The sequence below is a fragment of the Columba livia genome, chromosome 1 (genome assembly GCF_036013475.1).
Source record: "Columba livia isolate bColLiv1 breed racing homer chromosome 1, bColLiv1.pat.W.v2, whole genome shotgun sequence".
Taxonomy (NCBI): domain Eukaryota; kingdom Metazoa; phylum Chordata; class Aves; order Columbiformes; family Columbidae; genus Columba; species Columba livia.
In genome coordinates this window covers 149,415,045-149,436,305 of record NC_088602.1, presented here as the reverse complement: position 1 = coordinate 149,436,305, position 21,261 = coordinate 149,415,045, and the positions used below count along the sequence as shown (strand labels likewise).

The 21,261-nt window shown below is 41.3% G+C and overlaps 1 protein-coding gene across 12 annotated transcripts in view; it reads left to right on the top strand.

The window, feature by feature from the left end:
* TBXAS1 (thromboxane A synthase 1) overlaps positions 1–21,261 on the top strand; it is a 249,428-nt gene that overhangs the window by 171,514 nt on the left and 56,653 nt on the right. For 11 of the 12 annotated variants that reach the window (XM_065037883.1, XM_021284649.2, XM_065037848.1 and 8 more), the window contains one exon: positions 9,099–9,413. The exons of the other annotated variant lie outside the window; for it this stretch is intronic. In XM_065037883.1, the coding sequence (XP_064893955.1) occupies positions 9,099–9,413 (315 nt within the window). The remainder of the gene's footprint in view (positions 1–9,098; positions 9,414–21,261) is intronic. 12 annotated transcript variants of the gene reach the window in all.

Here is a 21,261-nt window from a genome sequence, read left to right as displayed (position 1 = left end):
TATTTTTGGGAAGAACGACAGTTGGTATTCCGGCATGCTGTTAATATTAATGTGTTTCTGAAGTTGTGTTTTTTTTTTTTAGTTTGACTTTAGGAAGCATTGCAGTCCACAGTGCTGCCTGGCTGTAATTTTTCATGTATCCCTGTACCAGCAAAGGACAAAGTGGCATGAAATATATAAAATGCCATCAAATTTTTCTTTTGTGCTTTAATTCATGCACACACACTTCTTCTGTGTGTTTATCAGTGTGCACAAAATGCCTATATTTGCAAGATAATAGCTGTGTAAATATTAGAAACTCGTATTGAAACTCTGTGAAAGAAAAGAGAGCAGAAAGAGAATCCTTCCTGCTACCAAGGAGCCATCTATTGGATAAAACCCATAATTGAACCGAGCATCCGTGAAACGGCGGAGGATAACAAAATTTGTTGTTGGTCGCTGGGTAACTGAAAAGAATCCTCTCCTTCCTAATGCTGCTTTCACCCACTGGATGAGAAACCTGTACCCCTTCATGCACACAACTGGAGAGTCAGAGATAGAGGCGATTTATGTACTACAGGTAGAAGCCAGTTTAATTTAGCTGAAGATCCAGGATAAATCATAATGTAGAGTGCAGGTGTGATTGTGAATGGATAAGCCAGAAGCAGGATTGCCTGTCAGCAGTGGAGAGCAGTTGCTCGGAGAAGTAATAGAAAAGACAAGTGTTTTTTTCCATATTGTTAAGAAAGAACATAAATAACATCAACTGTACTTTTTTTTCTTTTCTAACAACAGTACATATTTATATCAGTCTCGCAGCCATAATTAGTTTAGTTAAAAAATATATTTTTTTTAGCTACCCAGAATTACTTAAGGCCATCACAAAACAAAATAGTGAGATGTTCCTTCCCTCAGAATGTATACAATCTATATGTAATGTGATGCAGAATGAGGAGGATCTTAAACAAACCATGGGCAGAGATGGAAGAGGATGGGATACGAACAGTAAATTCCCAGGATGGCCCCAAAAAAACATCCTGATGGCTTTTCAAAGTAAGTGGTGGGGCTTTGTGAGCATGTTAAAGAGAGCACATGGGGCAGGAAAAACAAAGGATAAAGAAGCAATAATGAGACTCCTGTGTATTTTCTTGGATGTTAGGCAACTGCTAAAACCAGAACTGATTATTAATCAGGAATTAAATTTCAGCAAATACAATTATAACCCATGTCAAATAGAAAAGGAACAGAGGGCAGGCTGCAACAGCAGCCTTTAGTCAGCAATTTGAGTCAGCAGAGGGTCAAGCTTCTGGGTGTCACTTTTTCTGAACACTCCCTTCCTGCATCCTCCCTTCCTCCCGCCAAACGTGGAGGGGAGTTTTGGGTGGTTCACTGGGAGGCCAGGTCAGCTCTGGAGAGGACATGTGCATCCCGTGTGCAAGAGGCGGTCAGCTCGCTGCTGGCTTGGGAGCTGGTGCCAGTTCCACACACTGGCGAGCGTGGGGGAGCCTGGTCCCAGCTGTTGTTCTTCCCCAGCACTCAGCGATTTCTTCGCTTGCTCTATTTGCCCCATCTGGGCATTCTGATAACCTCACTCCTCCACCTCCAAGCAGCAAAACATGTGTTGGGCAGGAGAAGCTCAGCTACTGCACACACAAATCCAATATTTACTGTTTGTGCTATGATAATGCCAGGAGCTGTTATCAGGGTGCTGTTATCCTGAATGTTTTGCAAATACAGAATAAAGAGTTTTCAGTCCACTGTCACTTGCTACCAGTGTGTCTTGCTCACCACGAGACAAGGATTGGGAAAACCAGATGCAACTCTCTAGCCATTGCATTTTGGGCTGTTTTCTGAGTCTTCCCCACACGTGCATGCGATGGAGGGAGCTGTGGTGGTTATGCTATTGTGCTGTGCTCTGGGCTGAGGCTGCCAACCCAGCACAGCAGAGATGCCTACCAGCTTCCACAAAGTGCATGACACTTGTTTGTCTTTAGGCTGAGTTTCATGGAGAAACTTACTGCTTCTCTTGACACCCAGCTCATTCTGCTCAGCCAGAGTTAGAGATGGCAGTCAGTTCCTTAGGGGTGTACATAGACCAGGCTGCAGGCAATCCCTTGGTTTTACACTGAAGAACTACTGGAAGCATTTCCAGCTCTGTAAGAAAGCCATTGATTTCTCTGTGGACCCACATAATTAATGAAACAATCAGATAGGTGTGTACTTGATTTTTTTGTCTCTTCATCCTACCTATCACATCAGCCAAGTCAGACCTCCGACTAGGATCTTTGCAGCTCACAGTCAACAGGTCCACACACTTAAGATTAAAAACTGCGTCCTTCTACAAGAGCCATAAAGACCTGTGTTAAGCTTGTTTCAACTCAAAACAGTTTTTTGTTCTCTCTCCATTTACAAAGTTAGATCTCAAATTCAAGTTTAATTTCATCCCTGGACAGTGTGGGAACATCTCGAGGAGGAGGCTGTTGTCTTTCAAGATGTGAGCCCTCTAGTACCACTTGCAGCAGTTTAAGGTGAAGGGAGATGCATCCTTAACAAAGTCTTGTTTTTAAGCATTCTCTCCAGCTTTATTTTCAGGTTTAATTGGGCTTGCCTATGCCTCTGTAGATTACTAATGCTCTTACTTAAACTTTGCATTTTGGAGGTCAGAAAAGCGCAAAATTTTTGAGGAAGAAAGCAGCTGTACCTGAACATTCTTCTCCCTTACCTCATGAATGGAGGCACTGCCACGTGAAAATGGTTTCATATCTTTCAGTAGTATGTTTTTTTTCTGTTACTGGTGTGCTTTGTTAATGACCAACTGAAGTAATAAATATATAGAGAGAAACTCATACATAAGTACAGGTTGTGGAGCCTCAGATGTTACAGGCATAGCTGGGCGAAATCTAATGACCTGCAATATCTGCAGTGACTTGCAGGAGGAGAGGAAACCTCTCCAACAACAAAAATGGTTCAGTGCTGGGGTGGACTGCCTGGGGGAGGCTGTGGGAAGCTGGAGTTTGGCTGGGTTTTTAAGAACACGTTAGACAAACAGCTGTCGGGATTGGTTTGGCTGATCCTGCCTCATGGCAAGGGGATGGAGTAGATAACTTGCTGAGTTCTTTCCAGGCCTCTTTCCCCCATGTGATGGTGCTTTTGCCTTAAACTCTTTGAGTCTGTGTAAATCTGTTTTCATCCTAGGTCTTAAAGGGTTTTCTGAGATGATCATTAGCTTTTCCTCATGGGGTTTTATAAGATTTGATGTGTGTTGTACCGATTTTACAGATGGAGAAGCTGCACCAGTTATAACTATGTTCGAACGCAAAAAAAGAGAGTGCAGCTTAAAGCACCCCAGCTCTGTGGAGGTCAGTGCTTTAACCAGTAATTCATATCGGCTACTCTGCCGATTTAGTGGCAAATTCAGCCAATAAAATCCATGCCATACTTGAATTTAGACTTACTCTTGGTTTTTTATTTTTATTTTCTACAAGACCATCGGTTACATATAGAAGATACATTTTGTTACCATGTTTAATACTTTCCATGCTCAGGTGCTTTCATCAATTTGCTGATATACCTGCTCCTTCTGGGCCTGCTCAGCATTTTATGTAGCATTTTTGCGACATTATTGTAGGGGCAAGTCTTCTTTCTTTCAAGTAGAAAGCAAAAACATTGCTGTGGCTTCTGACATCAATTGTGGTGTCACTGAATACTCACAGTGCTCCCTCATTGCTGTGAACTACTGCCAGAAACTTGTGTAGGAGTTTAGTGATGATAATATATGAAAATATCACAAGTTATACAAAATCTTCTCAGGCTGGGTTTTTACTACAAATGGTAAGAACGGGCCAGGCTGGGAGAAGGCCTCTCTGTTTTCCAAGTGCACACGCAGTGATTTTTTTTTTTTTCTGCTTTAAATTTACTCAGGTTTTTAATGCAAGTTATATTGCTTTGTAAGACCTACCTCCTCAGTCATTCAGCCCATTTACAATAAACACATTACAGTGTTCTCACCAGCTGATGTTAACTGATGCAAACAGAAGAGTTTTTTCTGCCAGACTGAAAGCCTCCCAACCACTCTTGAACAATGGTTGTACCCTGCAATTCAACAGGCTCCAGGTCCTTCCAGACCTCAGCATCACCCATAAGGGCACCATGTCCTCAACCTTCAGACGCACAAATTTGAGGACTGTCAGCTCTGGCCTCCCAGTTAATTTCAGCTCCTGGGTTCAAGCACAAGGCAAAAAGACAATCTCTCTGAAATGTTTTGGGAGTGGATACATTGGCAGAGAGACTGGCTTTTTTTGTGATTTCGCTGAGAAACCAAATGAAACCTGCAAGTTTTAGGAAGAGGTGGAATTCGATCCTTTCAAAGCAGTTTGGCAAAGTGATAGTTTTAGCGGGACTGCATTTTGTGCTGCTTTTTCAAAAGGATCTGGGTAGCTTACACAGTGCTTTACTGATAACTTCAGGGAGACACAGCTTTGTCTCACCTAAAAAGGTGATTCCTAAATCAAACTTATTATACAAAAATTTATCTGGATGCAAACTAATACAGCAGTGTTTGTAGAAATTTGTTGGAAAGTGGAATGAGATGTGAGCTTTTGACCTGCTAGATGAGGATTCTGAAGCTTAGTGTTTAGCTTCTGCTTTTTTTGAGCTGCCATCAGAGCATTTGAGAATGGCTAGAAGGGTCTGCACAGTTTATTGTGAGTGGTATTATATTAGCAGCATTTTATTTGTATGACTTCTGAACCACAGCAAATGTTTACAGAATACCAAACACCTATGTCATCTAGTTGGTTTCACTGATTTATCTTTAAGTTGCTGTTTGTAGTTCTGGGCTCTTTTGAACTCAAAATGGGGAGCTGAACTATTAGAGTGGTGCAAAATTGGAGTATAGTTAGCAGAAAACACAACAGAAATCCCAGCATTATGAACAAAAAAATTCTAACTGATACACATTTCGTAGTTTTCTTTAAGGAATTTTTTACTTCACCTTGCAGAGAAGTTGAATGGCTCAATCTCTCTACTAAAAGCACAACCCAAGGGTTCCCTAGATCCCTAAAGCAACGGTGAATTTGCCACAAGGTCAGCCGGTATGTCAATCTTAGATATGAAAACACAGTTCCCTGTTTAAGATGGAAAGACCTGGAGACATCCCCTGCCCCCCCAGGACCATTGCCTCCTGTGAGAGAAGTCATGATACATCAGGCATGTGAGCGATGTATCTCTCTTCTTCTGACAGCTGCAAAACTTAAAAGCAGTGATTTGAGGAGGGGTGATAGTAACTGCCGGATTGGCCTTCCCCAGCATAGCACACATCTATTCTTCCAGTGTGTAGCACATAGCTCGTTACGGTTCTCTGCAGAACGATTTCTCCGCATGGCCAGGTGATGTTTAAGGAGACTAATGAGAGAAATGATACGGCCCAGAACACTGGTGTCAGGAAATATATTGCAAGGTGTCTATCTTGGGGGAGCTGAAAGCGAGGCTTGTCTTATTATATATTTCAAAGGGGATGTCTGTGTCACCACCAAGTTAGACATGCACCCTGTCCCATACTGCATTCAAATTAGATTTTTTTCAAATACTAGCTTTCCATTCAATTTTCATTGGCTTAATGATAGGCTCTGTGTTGCATGGGGGCAAAACAAGAGTCTGTCGCATTCGTATGCCATTCTTTTGAAGCAGGAACTTGTTTCTGAGGCCATTGTAACATAACTATGCAAGTGTCAGAGGACACAATAAAGGCTATTATGGTCTTGTGCTTTTTGTGAGGAAAATCAAACAAATGTCCCTGATGGAAAAAGGAACCCGGCAGCTGTATGTGATGACCAGAGAATATTTTTGTGCAGTGATACTGTCAGTACCTGGTCTGTTGTCAAACTGAAAAGAATTATTTTTTTTTTTTTGCCTGCTGTCAATCAAAGTGGAGAAAACCCCTGTGAATTTTCATGAGATACCTTTTCCTCATTTCCAGCACTTAACAATCCAATTATATTTGGTTTTATGCTAGTGTTCGCCTCTATTGCCATTGTTAGGTTTTTGAGTCAGAGTGATTTTTCCATCTTGATGGTGCGGAAGAAAAATATGTTTCATTATGACTGGTTATAACCCTGGAAATCTTTTCTCTCGCTTGGCTTGATGATGATTTTTTATGTTGCATTCTATACTGATGCCTAAAGTGAAGCAGAATGAACCATAAGGAAGAGAAGCTTTGCTAAAGTATAGCTCTTTCCACTGCGTAGCATTATCTTGAAAAAAGTTCACATCTTTCTAATTTTATTCCTTCCCCCCCACACTATTATTCAAGTAGTTTTTACAAATGAATGTTGTTTTTGTATGGGTTGTTTATGAAGCCATTGCTCTTAGCAACCCCTGCTCACCTGTGAGCAAATTACATGGCACAGATAAAGTAGCTAGTTGTTTCTCAATAGGGTGACCTTATAAACAGATTCTGCAACAAGACAAGCTTTTAAATTCCTAACCAAATATATTATGTGAGTAATAAAAAGAGCTCCTCAAAATGGCCACAGAGGCATTTCAGAGCACGTTCTTGGGAATATTCACTTGTGCTAGCATTCATTAAGTTTGCTTTCAGCAAAAATTCTCATGAATGAAATTTTATTCACTAGTCATTATGATTATTACTTTACTATCGTTGAAATAAGCAGATGCTTTGCATCAGGCTGGGACCTGATTTTGTCTAAGGCTGAAGAAACATCTTATAGGATCTCCAGAGAGTGTATTGTCTAAATATAAGACCAGACTCAGGTAACAGCTCATGACTGGGAACTGCAAACCCTCAGAGAGCAATGGATTTGTTTACAGGAAAATTCACAGCTAGAAAAGGATGAATGCAGAACCATATCCAATGTTATACCATTTGAACTACAGTATGTCACAATGTTACAGCTCCACTGAACATGAGTATAATTACACATTTTTATGTTCTAAAGGTAGTTTAGGGGATGATAACTAGTCTTACAAATAAAAGGGAATATCTCTACAGATGCAGTTCATTACTATAGTGGACTAGTTTCTCCACACACTGATGAATACGCTGGTACTGGGCTGTTTGGGTTTTTTTTTAATTTTAAAAATGGCCTAACCCAAGTATAGGTACCAGGAAAATCTCTGAAGAGTAGGCCATGCCACAGAGCTGGACTCTCAGTTGTGCAACACGTGGACTCCCAGAATGTGAATAAAGCCCTTCCTGAAAAAGTTAAATGAGATTGTTAGTTATGCACACCTGAAGTATGTGTGAAGTCTTGTTTCCTCCAGTCTAGAGGAATATAAAAGAGCAGAGATACCCTGCAACACTGGGGGAGGGTGACTGTGGCAGGGCAGTTGCAACTTTTGGCTTGCTGTGTTAGAAATGAGAGACCAGAGAAGCATGGCCAATTTGAATATGGAAATTGTGCTTAAGTCTAGGCACAAGGAAGTATTTTCAGAGCCAGAGCTCATCTGCTGAAAGCCATGTGTATAATGATGCTTTGTGTGCCTTCCCTTACTGGGGGAAAGCACGTATCCCATGCCTTGGAGGTGATGCAGTTTGACTGGCCAACTTGTAGAGTCCTTCAGTGTGCGGTGACCAGCACTCACTGCTATCTGAAACATTGATTCTCAGGTGTACCAGGGTTCCAGATGCACTGTGGTCATGTGTACAAGGTGCATAATGTACACGTGCAAAATGAAAAAGTTCCGAGGGGTGGTGGGAAGGAGCTGTTAAAGAGGCAGTGTACCAATCCCTTCTGTTACCCAAACCTCAAAATAACCATTCCTCTCTGCCTGTAGATCAGTCAGAACAGCTTGTGGGCAGCAGAGCTAAGCACAGGGCACTAAGTATTTCTCCTCCTTTGTTGTCTCTTTTCCCGTGTCGTGAAAAAGAAAAAAAAAATCTGATTAAGTTCTTTGACAATTATAATTAATTAGTCCTTTCTTATTCTTATCTTGTTTGCCTGTCCTTTTCTCTGGCTTTTCTTCTTTCTACTTTATCTGTCAATCACCAGATCCAATCAATTATTCAAATTCTTTTTAAAAAATAGTAATGCAGCTTTATAGTTTTTTGTTTGTTTGTTTGTTTTGAGAAAGACTTGGTCCCTACTTTTGTCCATCCACTGCACATGTTGTCATGTTCCGGCACTGCAGTCGTTTCTAAGTCCTTGAGCTATCATGTATTCTGTTGGTACTTGAGTAATTGAAAATCAATCACATAGGGTTATGGCTCAGGTTCAGCACAATTCTATTATGCCCACTACCAAAAGTCAATTCAAACCTTTTGGGTTATGTTTCAAAGCCTAATCAAGCTTGCTGTCCAGATTGGTTTGGAGTCAACTCACTCTTGTTCATAGATTGCATTAGAATTTTTCTGTCAGAAACTAGTGTGAAAGAAAACAGTTTTCATAACAGTAGAATCATTCAGTGGGCATTTTGCAAAGACAAGCCATCAAACCAGGTTTTATGTTAGAGGAATGCTTACTGTTGTAATGTCTTTCTGCATATAGGTTTTAAAAAAAATTCATGTAGGTACAAGTGTTCATAACTTTACTTTCTCGTAAAAAGATGTAGCAGTTTACTGAGATCAGTTTCTAGTTCTATCTTGTTAAGCTGACACTGAAAGTATTGTAGATACAACTCTAAACCTATAAGGTGACTTTCGTGTTTTGACCATGTGAATAAATGAGGATGGTGCCTTCAAGGAGATGGGCAAACTCTTCCAAGCATGAGTTGTGCCACTTCCACTTGGTGGGTGCACATGGGACTGAGCATTGACTGTGTCTATCACCTTACTTGCAGCAAGTACAAAGAACTCACCCTGAGGATGAAAGAAGTTCTGTATGGAACTGGCCATTTGCAGTCCTCTGTGAAAATATGTACCTGTTTTGTGTTGGAGGCAGATCAGTCTCATCCCACTGGGAAGAAATCAGTGACCAGCTCTTAATGATGGCATTTCCAGCTGATTTATAGAAGTCTCCTCATTTGGGGAAATGCTGGTGGTCATTCTATGTGAGCTGAGTGGGCAGATAGATAGGAAACAGCTCTCTCTTTCTACCCCCCATGGGTAAAAGCATTGTTCTGTGACCGACTCTTTGTGTGTCTTCTCCTCCTGTATTCTGCAGAGGCGCAGAGATTTTCTTCAGTGGATGCTTGACTCCCGCAACTCAGCTGACTCTCTGGCAGCTGAGTGTTCTGATGTGATCGGTCCACCCGTCACTTCCAGGCAGAACAAGGCACCTCTTGCTGGCAGGACACCATCTGAAAAGGTTCAGAAGATGTTAACGGAGGATGAGATAGCAGGCCAAGCTTTCTTGTTCCTGATCGCTGGGTATGAGACCACCACTAGCACACTGTCCTTTGCCACGTACTTGCTAGCCACCAACCCAGAGTGCCAGGAGAAGGTGCTTCGGGAGGTTGATGCGTTCTCAGCAAAACACGTGAGTACAATGTGCTGGTGTGGAGTTTCGTGCAGGGACCAAGGCAATGTGAATGTCATCATGCCACTGTGGAACCTGCACAACCCCTATTTGTTTCACTTATGTATGTGTATATTGACATTTTATTAAGATTTTCAGTCAAAATTTCAAAATTAATCTATATTGTTTAGTTTTTTGGAGACACCTGATAAACAATGTCACTTTACAGCAACTGAAGAGATGGCCCCATAAATTTATGTCATAGTCAAAGTTTAACCTTTACATTTTACACTCTTGAAATAAACCGTCTGTCATCAGACTCTAAAACTACACATTTCTATTTTTTTACCTCCTCTTCAGATCCTTTTATTGTTTTTGTGGTCAACGTTATTTACTGATCCTGATAGGGACATAAACAGCATTCTTAAAAACCATGAACTACAAAGTTTTGCTTTGAATGTTCATACTTTTTTTTTTCTTCAGCAGTAGAATATATGTGTATGCTTCGAAAAGAAATCACAATATCTAATTCTCTTATGCTGTGTTCAAATTACTTCTCCTTCACTATCTGTATTTACCAAGGGCATTTATGTTCTCTGGATAACTGTTGACAGTATTTTGTATATCTAGCAGACCATGAAGCAGCCATTCTTCCACCCTACACTCTCCACAAAAGTTGTCAGCTATGACAATTCAGATTGAGGGTCTTTTTCTTTTTATGAACACTTTTATAATGGATCATGAGGATAACAGGAATAAAATGACACCAGGTATGGCTGTCATGCAGTATTTTAGCTACTGGATTTGCATGCTGAAATCCTTAAATATACAATTTTGGTAGTTTCATACATTTTATGCACTCCATACTCTGTGTTGTACTTCCAGAAGAAGAAAAGAGTTGTAGAATTTTCTGCTTTGCTGGTAACAGAAAATTCTCGACTATGCAGGAGTGTGCCTATTCAAAAGCTATCATTTCCCTCCTTTTGGTTGTGCAAACTTAAAAGTCAGGATTTGTGTACACAAAAAATGTTTTCTTTTTTCTTGTATGATAAGGTTCTGAGTGTGGTCGTTCTCCATCTAAGATTCCTTTTGCTCTGAGGGTGCAGATGCATGGCAGCAGTGGAGGCTGGGATTGCGCAATCTGATCCACAGATCTTTTCCTTGGTGCATGCTTTGTACCTCTGGTGTGAGTTAACTCAGTACAATGCAGCTGTTGATGTGTTATGTTCTAACTTACAGTGCTTGGGTAATATTCTTAGGTTATTAGCTCTACAGTACTCCAGTTGGAGCGTGTTTACTCATTTCATTCAAATATGGCAAGTCTAATTATGCCCTCATGTCTGGCTATTTCAACTGACTTCATTGAGGTCTGCAAAGATGTGAAGGTGCAACTTGGCCTGGATTATGTGCATCTTACTGGTTAATACTGGTGGCAGATTTGGACATAGAAACCCCTATTATGCAGCCACAAGGAAATTAAGGTTCATTGCCTTGCCAGTTCCTGAAAACTGACAGCCTAAGAAACTGAAGTGAAACCGCCAGGACAGGTATCTAATATGATAGGTATGCAATGTCATTCATATCTGTCTACAGATGGGATTAGGAATTAGTAAACTTTTCCATGTAAGTGCATGGAAAGCTGACTGAAAGCAGTCATTAACTGGTCCATTGCTTACAGATGTTTCATATAGGGAAATAATGTACATGGCTAGGTCTATGTTGAGTAGTGTGCTCCCATAGACACAGATTAGTCATCTAGCACAGCTGGTAATGAGGACTATTGGGTGCACATTGGACACACCTCAGGAGTTTATTTTGGGTTAGTTTGAGTATGGCCCCATGTATCAAATTCCCCTTAGCAGCAGAACCAATCTTCTGGTTTAGTTCCAGTTAAAGGAGCCTTTGCTGCGTACCTGGAGACTGCAGTGTGAACAAGCGCAAGCGACTTGCATGTGAGTGTGCTCCTGATTGAAGACAGAGAACTAAACATAGTCTACATTGTATATGGCCTGCCTGAGCCATCATTACTAGCATTATTTCAATAATAATCCAATTCAGACATGTAATGCTTGACTCTCTTTGTTCTCTAACAGGAGTACTTTGCTAGTAATTTCAGCTTTTGCAGTGTCTAGAAGAGGTTGTGGAGCTAGAGATACTCATGGCAGAGAAGTTAAAACTTTGTTTAGAGAGATGGCACTCAAATGATTTTTGCAGATCACCACTGTACAGTCTGTGTGGTACCTCAACCTAAACTGGTGGCCTTATCCCAAACCATGCTGTCCCATGTCATATATTGGTGGGAAGGACCTTTCAAATCACTTCCCCATACTTTACTAGTTTTCAGGGTTAGTTTTAGATGAGGCATAGATAGCTATATGGCCAAGGTGAAGAGGGAGAGAAGGATAACTATTCATCTGCTGTCCATGATTCCAAGTAATTCATAGATTTAATCTGTACAGCCCCATCCTTCAAAACATTTCCTCTTGTAAATGGTTCATGATTTGAGGGGTGGCAATGCAGCGCTCAAGGAATCCATTCCAGAATAAGAAAAAGGATGCAGCAGTTCATTCCCCTTTGTGAGTGTAATTAACTACATTTAGCCTAGAAAACAGGATCTTTGTGAACGGTTTGCACGTTACGGGAGCAGGAGCTATTTTAAAACCGGGAATATATAGATGCTGTGTTCAGTTGTCATGCAAGGGAGAGGAAGGGAGGGGGCATAGCAGCTACAGGCTCACAGTTAGTTATCAAGTCACTTGCTAAGAAATTTGATTAGGTTGTTGCTTCTGCTCAGCACATCAGCTTTGCTCTTATCAAGGTGCTCTGCAATTTCAGAAAGGGCTTTAGAAGGCCAAAACATGGAGAATGGTACAGTCAGGTTGTTATGACAGGTGGTGGAAGACTGCTTTGATTTGCAGATACGCAAGCGTTGAACACAGTATCCTCTTCAGCCAAATTTATACTCAGGTAATTTTAAGCAGAAGATGCTCTCCCCTACATCCCCCTTCCTTCCTCCAACCATTTTGGTTGCCTCATGTAGTGTTTTATTGCCCTAATCTGTGATGCAGAGCTGTGGTCTGATTTTATAGCAGCTGCTGTGTATCATCCCAGGGATGGCTGTACTTTGGTGGTGGGCAGAGTGATTTGTGTGTTGATAGATCTAGTTTATACACTCATTTGCTAAAGTTTATAAAGACATTTGAGAGCCATCTGAGAAAAAGTGCTATAAATGACAGGCCCAGTTCCAGGGTTTTTGGCACACTAGTCAAAAACTCAGATCACAGTGACCTTGTGAGAGCCAGCGAGGAGAGCAAGGTTGGTCCATCTGGACGTACAATGATATTTTGGTGGCTCTGCATGATGTACTTGAGGATACTCCTGATTTTGCTCTGATCTTCATCTGTCTTGCTTGCATAGTGGTTACTTTAGCAGAACGGGGCAGAACGAAGGAGAAGGAGAAAGCCATGGCACTGCTGTGTTAGAGATCCCTGTGCCAGCTTGGTGCAAGCTGCTGTGGTGCAGTGCTGAAATACGAGTTTAGGTGCTGGAAGTGATCTGGCCCCAGTGCTGTGCTGGGAGTTGGGAGCCCAGAGGAAAAGCAGGTCCAACTGACCAGGTTGTCCTGCTGTGTTTTGTCCAGCCAGATTGTGTCAGAGCTGTCCTGGGAGACCTCTCTGCCTCTCTCCACAACACTGTCCAAATGCACTGTAAAAATGGCACTTCCAGGACAGTGTCGCCAGAAAATAGTACCTGGAGTGGGTCATTGTTTTTTAGGTCTTTTCTTGGCTGATATCTCAGTGTGGGGGTTGAATGATATCTCTTTCCCTGAAAGTGAGGAAAGGCACCTGGCCCATTTCAGATTCTGTGGACTAGGTAAGCAGGAGAAACCTCTATCCTTGTTTATTTTAAAGGGCAGGATACACTGGTTATTGCCTTCCTCACCTATGTCTGGATTTTTGGGGTATAGGGAAAGGGAGTGCACTGCTTTTCATTGTCTCTGGCAAAGCAGAGAGACTGGTTACTGAATGGTGACTACTGTCACCACACACTGCGTCTTCCCATTCTAACTGTGAATTCCTGTGAATGACAATTTGGAGCATGATTCCTCTAACAGAAGGACTGAAATTAAAATCACAGAGACTCTGACATGGTCCTCTTCATGAATCCCCTGGGGGTGTAGTATGCGTCCCATGAAAAGCCGTCTACTGAAAATAAGATGCACCTATTTGCTGCGAGCTTGTTGCTGGGTCTGCATCTTGCTTTGATACCATGAAAACAAAATAAACAAGATTAAAAGAGAGTTAAATATGATCTAGTGGGGGCAGAACGCCTACATCTGTGTGTGTATAAAATAATATTATTTTCTGCAGGGACTGCAGATCTGTTTCCAGGACAGCAGAGAGGGGTCAGATCCTCAGAAGGGTGTAAACTGGCACAGCATGTTTGGTATTAGTACAGGTATGATGCTATACACCAGTCGAGAAGCTAACCTTTAATTTCTATATGCCAGTAAAAGAGAATGGGGGAAGAAAAAAAGTTGTTATTTCAAGATCAGATTATTTATTAGGTTTGTGGCTAACCATCCCTAAACCATTAGAGGCTATAAAGTTGTGAAAGAGATGTTTTTATTCACATTAACCAGGTAAGAAAGAATACATCCATGGTTTTCACCTTCTCCATTTCAGTCAACAACAACTCCTGTGTGGAGCTCTTAAAGAGCCCTTCAGAAGGCTTAGCAAAAGCACAGTAAACCTGCAGCACACATTTGTTCGGAGCAGATGGACACTTGCTTCTGAGCCCCACTGCACTCTGAGCTGCTCTGAGTGGTTTGTCCAAAGTTATAGTGCTTAAGGCATGAAAAATTGCTGTACCTTTCATGCTAGGAATTCCCTTAGTATGAGGTCTCTCTTTCTTAACTCTCTTCCCATTTTAGCATTTAAATGTCTTCTCTTACTCCATCTCTTCTCCCTTCTCTCAAGCCTGAGTCATTCTCAATTATAAATTACTTTCGTGTTGTTGTTTTACTGGACTGCACAATTTTAGACAGGAAGAGCATTGGTAAAAAATAGATTGAAAAAAACATAGGTGATCAAGTTAACTTCTCATAAGAAGTTATTTGATGCCCTGAGGTGATGTATTAAGTGGCTATGTATGTGCTCCTGATCTGTTGCAAAGTAAACAAATCCACTGAAATTAGGTCATTTTCTTGGGAGAGGGAAAGCAGGTAAGCTTTGGGACAGCTAAGGAGGGCAAAAGATGTATAAGAATGAACTGGTCTGCTTCCATATAATAAAGAAATGCATACGTGAAGATGTCAAGTGTTGAGAAATCTGGAACAAGAAGCACCCTGAATTCTATCACAGCTTCTGCCCTGGTGAGACCGTATCTGGAGTAGTGTGTCCAGTTCTGGGCTCCCCAGTTTAAGAAGGACAAGGAACTACTGGAGGGAGTCCAGCGGCAGGCTATGAAGATGATTAGGGGTCTGGAGCATCTTTTTTATGAGGAGATACGGAGAGAACTGGGTCTGTTCAGCCTGGAGAAGAGAAGGCTGAGAGGGGATCTCATCAATGTTTATAAGTCTCTCAAGAGTGGGTATCAAGAGGATGGGACCAGGCTCCTTTCAGTGGTGCCCAGTGACAGGATGAGGGGCAATGGGCACAGACTGAAACACAGGAAGTTCCATCTAAACATGAAGAGAAACTATTTTGAGGGTGCCAGAGCACTGGAACAGGCTGCCCAGGAGGGTTGTGGAGTGTCCTTCTCTGGAGACATTCAAAACCCGCCTGGACACATTCCTGTGCAATCTGCTCTGGGTGAACCTGCTTTAGCAGGTGGGTTGGACTGGATGGTCTCTAGAGGTCCCTTCCAACCCCAACCATTCTGTGATTCAGGAATTATTTACTACACATTCTCAGTAACAGATAACCGTGTCTTGCATTAACAAATGGGAAGACTTGATACATAACAAGTTTTGGTTTTTAGCTCATATCTACATTAGCCTCTTTTTACATAAAGCACCATATGAAACAGCTGTATCAAAGACCTAGTGTTAGTTACTGAAACTTGCTTAAATACTTGAGAAATGTATTGCTGCACTGATATGTGATGCTGCAGTGGTTCTATGCCAGCCAGGAGAGTGAGGTCTAGTGAAGCTCAGATGGAGTAGCAGCTCATTCCTTATTGCTAATGCCTTGGAATACTTTCAGGATCTCTGGAAAAGGTAAAGGAGAGCACAGGAGTCAGGAAGAGTAAAAAAGTAAATAAAAGTAAATAGATGAAAGGGCAGCTATTACTGTAAAACATTCATTGGAGACTGCAAGACCAGCCGGGTTTTCCTTTCTGTTTTTAAAATGCCAAGCACAGCTCATGATTATCATTGGTTGATATGAGACTTGTAAACATCAGTGTATAGAAGAATGAAGAGCAGGATAAGCCCCATCCTGTCTCTACTCCATCAGTTTTCCTATCCACACAAAACACTGGCATAACTATTCAGTGCAGGTGTGACTTATCAACATTTTCATCTCTTGTTAGAGCCCATAAAGTTAAAAAAAAATGTAAAGTCCTGTGATATTCTCTCACTATTTAAATACAGGTTTGGAGTTTTTTCTTTAATGGAAATAAATCTTCCTGTTTCTATAAATATTTGCTCCTCTATGGCTCTAGGGCCAAGGAAAATTTTCAATAGGTATAACTGAAAATGTTGACTGGACTGTTTTAATTGTATTCCTGCATGTCAATAATATTGAATGATGCCAGCCCAAAGTCATTACAATCCATAGTTTCATTTATGAAAAGGTACAGTTTAATTCTATTTTAACTGCTGTGTGTGGTCAGTTGTGAATGGGTCAGGTTGAACTGGATTGATACATAAACTCATCCTTTATGATTAATGATTTGGCATTTTTATCCAATGGGAATGGCAGTTGCTCATTTGGAGTAACTGGGCATGTCATCATTGACTTGAGTGAAGTCACACTGTCTTCTACTGGCTTATGATTCTGTCTTCATATTGAAAAACTCCTTCACTAATATCTCTGCAGTCTAATGGAGATGTCTTATTGCAAAGGAGATTTTGCCATTTTGCAGTTTTCCCTTCCCATAAAAATCCCAAGGAGCAGTGAGAGATAGGACTGTTTTTATGGTGTCTCTGTGTCTGATAGAGTACTTTAGATTTTTAAGCTGTTTATGCAGAGAATCCCCTTGGCAGCACAGACTGTTTTCTCTGAGTATTAGTGAAAATGAGAGGTGAAATTCAGAGAGATGGCACTGTCAGGGAATTACCACAACAATTTGCATGAGTTTGGTGCCTTTCATGCAATATCTCAAGGCACTGTGCTCTCAGAAGCTTGCAACTACAGAGACTAAGCTTCACTGAGCAAATATTGCTGTCAGTGGAGGCTTGCATTTATCACAGGAGCCTGAATTGTAAATAGTTTGCAGAAAAAAGTCTGCGGAAGAGAGTCACTGTGACACATGCAGACACACACATGCACAAAACATACAAAAACATTAAACACAAGCAACGTTGCATGGTGGTGGTGTTTATGCTATTGAAGGAAATGACCCTCTGATTTCTTTGTTTGTGTAAGATGATGTTGCAGAGCGTCACATTCACAAGCGTCAGCTGTCAGCAATCGGGTTTGTTGTTAACAAAAAGATGCATTTAAGCATGTAGTGAGTGGATGCTGTTGGGTCATATTTCTGCACTTCTTCATACAATTGCTCAGTGTCTGAAATCAGTTCATTATCTTTGTCTCGTGTTGCTTCTGTACATACAGGTTGAAGATTGCTAGGTCAGTTAGCCCTTTCCTACACTTCCCTCTTTCTCTTAGTGTCTGTAATCCACTGATTTGAATGCCAGCTTTGGACTCAACAGACCCAAAGTCACTTTTCTCAGGCAGAGGTTATTTTGGTTCCTAACTCTTCCTAAATTTCAACCACTTAAGGACCTCTGAGACTCAGGACTTTGGTCTCCTCTGACTTGTCTCTACTTTATGAGGCGGGGTAGCCTGAGCAAGTTCTTGTGCCCAAGCCTGCTTCATGTTCTCCCACTTTGCCACAAGCCTCTTCTGACACTCCATAGCTGAGGCGAAGCACCTTGTGGGGGAAGCCTGGGCTCAGTTTGCTCACTCCAAATGCCTTTGCAGGTATCTCCTTGCACAAGTTGCCCTCTGTCCCAGGCACCCTCACAGCACCAGCCAGAGAAGCTGTCCTGGGGGCCTTTCTGGAAGATCCCTGTTGCTTGTGGGACGCTTTACAGAAGCTGTGGTTTGTAGGCAGCCACGGTCATCCTTTGGCAGAAGCACGGGCAAGCAGGAAGAGTGTGAGCAGCCAGGAGCTACGTGAGGGCAATTCCTTTTGCTTACCACGTGTTTGTAGTTCTTACACTTTATCTGCAGGTCTCTGTTCTCCACAGGTACCTTTTAAACAGATAAGCACTTCCAGGAGAGTCAGGTTATTTATAATATGGAAAGAGTTGAATTGATCAGCTGATAAGACCAGGGTATCTTTTAGAAATGTTTTGGCTTTGGGTGTGAAAAAAGCTTATTTCTTTCCCAGGGAAATCCTTTTGACAGGTGAGAACTTGTGATTCTATGTGGCCTGGAATGAGGTGTTGTTGAGATGATTAATGTGCCCACATTTCAAGGAACTTTTTGTTGTTGTTGACATTGCAGGGTTCATTTACCCCTCTTCACAAAAAAAAAAAAAAAAAGTCCTTTATTTTTCCATTTGTTCAGTTCAAGCTTATCAGTCTCTTGCCCATGAAGACTAATTTATCTTTTGCTTGCAATGTCACGTGTTGCTCAGTGACTCTGTCTTATTGCTGTTCTCGAGCAAAACTGAGTCTCAGGTAATATATGCGAGACAGATACTCATTTTCATCCCCGAATTTTCCTGGTATTTTGCCATTTTCATAATAATTGACCCACTATTACTGCTACAGGGTTCATGTTAAAGAATAAATTTTTCTAGTGACATGGAACATTTAATGGTGAAGATCTTAATAACACAGTACTTTAAATGTGATTAGACAGATTTGTTTAAAGAGGAAGTAAAGGGAAGGATGAATCTTCTTCATCTTTCTGTTCCTTCCCCCATACCCTCCATCTAAGGCTTTTATGGAGGAAAGAGCATATTTGTTTTTAATCTAAGGAAAAATATCACTGTTAAGTAAGAAACTGGTTAGAGTTTTATTAAGCATTTGTATCCCAGCTGCTCCTGTGTACCACTCTGGACATTACTTGACAATCAACATACTTCCCCCAGAGACAGAGAAAACCAAATTCATACCAACATCGATATTTAATCAATGCTAACTACCAGTATGAGTGTTAACTTTAGCTACAGGTAGGTCACATTATTTGCAGGATAGAGCATAGTTTCACGTAGAATTGATAGATCAAATTTTGCACTGGGCAGCTGAGCCTTGCAGAAGTGAATAAGGAGATAAGCTCAGCTCCCTCCATGGCTTTGGGAGGAACATACTCTCACCGGTCTTCCCAGAGGAGTTACATGTAGCAGAGAGAGAGGTGCACATGGCATGACTTCTCAGGAGTAGGGATGTCCTTCAGGGGTATAAGTGTCTGATCGTTTGATGGCAACCTGTCTAGCTTTTAGGAGTTTTTTGTATGTAGAGTAGACGTCAAGTCCAGAAAGGTATTATGCTTCTATCTATCTATCTATCTATCTATCTATCTATCTTTCTTTCTATCTTTCTATCTATATTTTTAATGGGTGTTAGGCATCAAAAAGTTTTTCATAGGCTATGTGCTGCTGAGTTGTAAATACCTAGCAATGAAAGGGAGGACAGCCAGCCATAGACACAACCTCAGATGCAAAAAATCAGAGAAACCAAACCATCTGGCCCTGAGAGAACTTATAAGTGAGAGAGGGTGGCCTTGGGCACCTGTATCAGGACCCCACACTGTGTCTCAGCATTAGCAACCAATCTCATTCATCAGGCAGGAATTTGTCTCCTGGGGAATATGAAACACTAAACCATACAGAGAAGTATTTCCAAGCTCTGTGTTAGTTAGCATCCAGTTGGAATGAGATCCTGCCATGTCCACAGTGTAACAGGCAGACTCTTCAGGGGATGAAGATGATGGTCCAGCCCTGGCATCCTCATCCGCTGTGGGGGTCTCCGGTGAGCCGTCTACTTCTGAGATTCCTTCAAGACTCAGGGATAAAATCTTGCTTTAATAGCACTTTACTTGGTCAGGACAACAGCAACTTTTGAGATTTGTGAAAACAAGTATCACTTTCTTGGTAAGGACTTTTCATGGGCAGAGGAAGAGACAAGGAGAGGTATTGGGGAACAGCTCATAAAACAAAAATGACTAACAAGTCGTGTGTGTGTGCACACATGCCTGCATATGAGAGAGTGGAGGAGGGAGAGAATGAATCATGGCTGAAGAAAAGAAGGTCTTTCATGTGGAAGTTCAGCACAGATTCCTGAATTGCACATACTATGTGCATTAGGGTGCAAAAGCTGAGCTGGGGAAAACACATGCCTAATTTGTCAAGAAACGGCAAATCCCCAGCAGCTACCACGCTGAAATTAAACTTGTATTCAGCATATTCATAGCTAAAAAATGATCTTAGCTTGTACGAATGTGAGGTCAAAATGGAATTTTTCCTCCAGGTATGTACATAAATTAGGTAGCATTAATAGGAAGTAACCAGTCCATTTATTTGTCAATAAGCATTCAAAGTGAAGGCTGAATGAGCCTGTGCCAGAAGGAATGGAAACTAGTTTGCATTTCATGATTATGTAAAGCAGTTCTTGGTAGAATGAACTTCTTGTGACCTCCTCCCCCCACTTTATTTTTTCCTTCTCTACCACCCTGGCAGAACATATGTATTTAAATAATTTCCATTTATAACAATGTGTTTTTGTGTTACTTTTAATCAGCGTGAGATGGCTTTTGTATTGTTTGTCCTGCTTCACCTTATGCTTCCCTTTTAATACTGAAAGAAAGAAAATGTGGTATTTCTGGGTGTGCCCTTGCTCTAGAAATGTAGTGGTCTTCCAGTGATATGAGTGAACGTTTCCTTACTTAACCAGATAGCAAGACTGGTGCAGAGGGAGTAGTCAGGAAAACACAAAGAAAAGTAGGAAATTCATGCTATTTAAGGAATTTTCCATTTCACACCAGTTAGCGGATTTTACTGTCTCAGATGATACCTATTTTTTCACTAGTATTGGCAGCTAATTTGATGCCTGATTTTCAAACAACGAATTGTGGGTCTTTTCCAAAATCAAATCCTTTAAAGAACTGAAAACTTGTCCCTCAGTGTAATTAGTCACATTTTGAATGTTTTGGTCCATGCCGCAAAATGCTTTCCAGGGAAATAGGCTGGTCAGAAGTGGAATTTCACCACTGTAGCAGCTGCCAAGATAGCAGTTCGGGGCCTCGGTCAGGGGAGACTGAGAACTTTTGTACCCTAGAAACACCGATTGCTTGTATGGACTGGACTGTTGGTTTCTAGCCAACACTGAATGGATAAATAGGTGCTTGAATTAAGACTCCTTTAATAACTGGTACCAAATTCTGCAGTTTCCTTAGTCAGGTCTCAGATGTGATGAGACTGAAAACTCAGTTGCTTTCTCAGTCCTAGGAATTATCCTCCATGGCTGTCTCTGAGGCACAGTGCATTAGGGCACATTGCACAAGCAGAAGAACGAATTCTTTGGAAATATTGACTCGATACTTTCCACCTGTATAAATCTGTGCTTTCAGAATTCAACAAAATAGTCATATTAATTTATATGTGAAACATATACATGCATCTTAAACAAAAAATTAATTTCAGAAAAGTTTCTGTTAATAGATGGGAAAATACAGAGCGTGCTTTTTTTTTA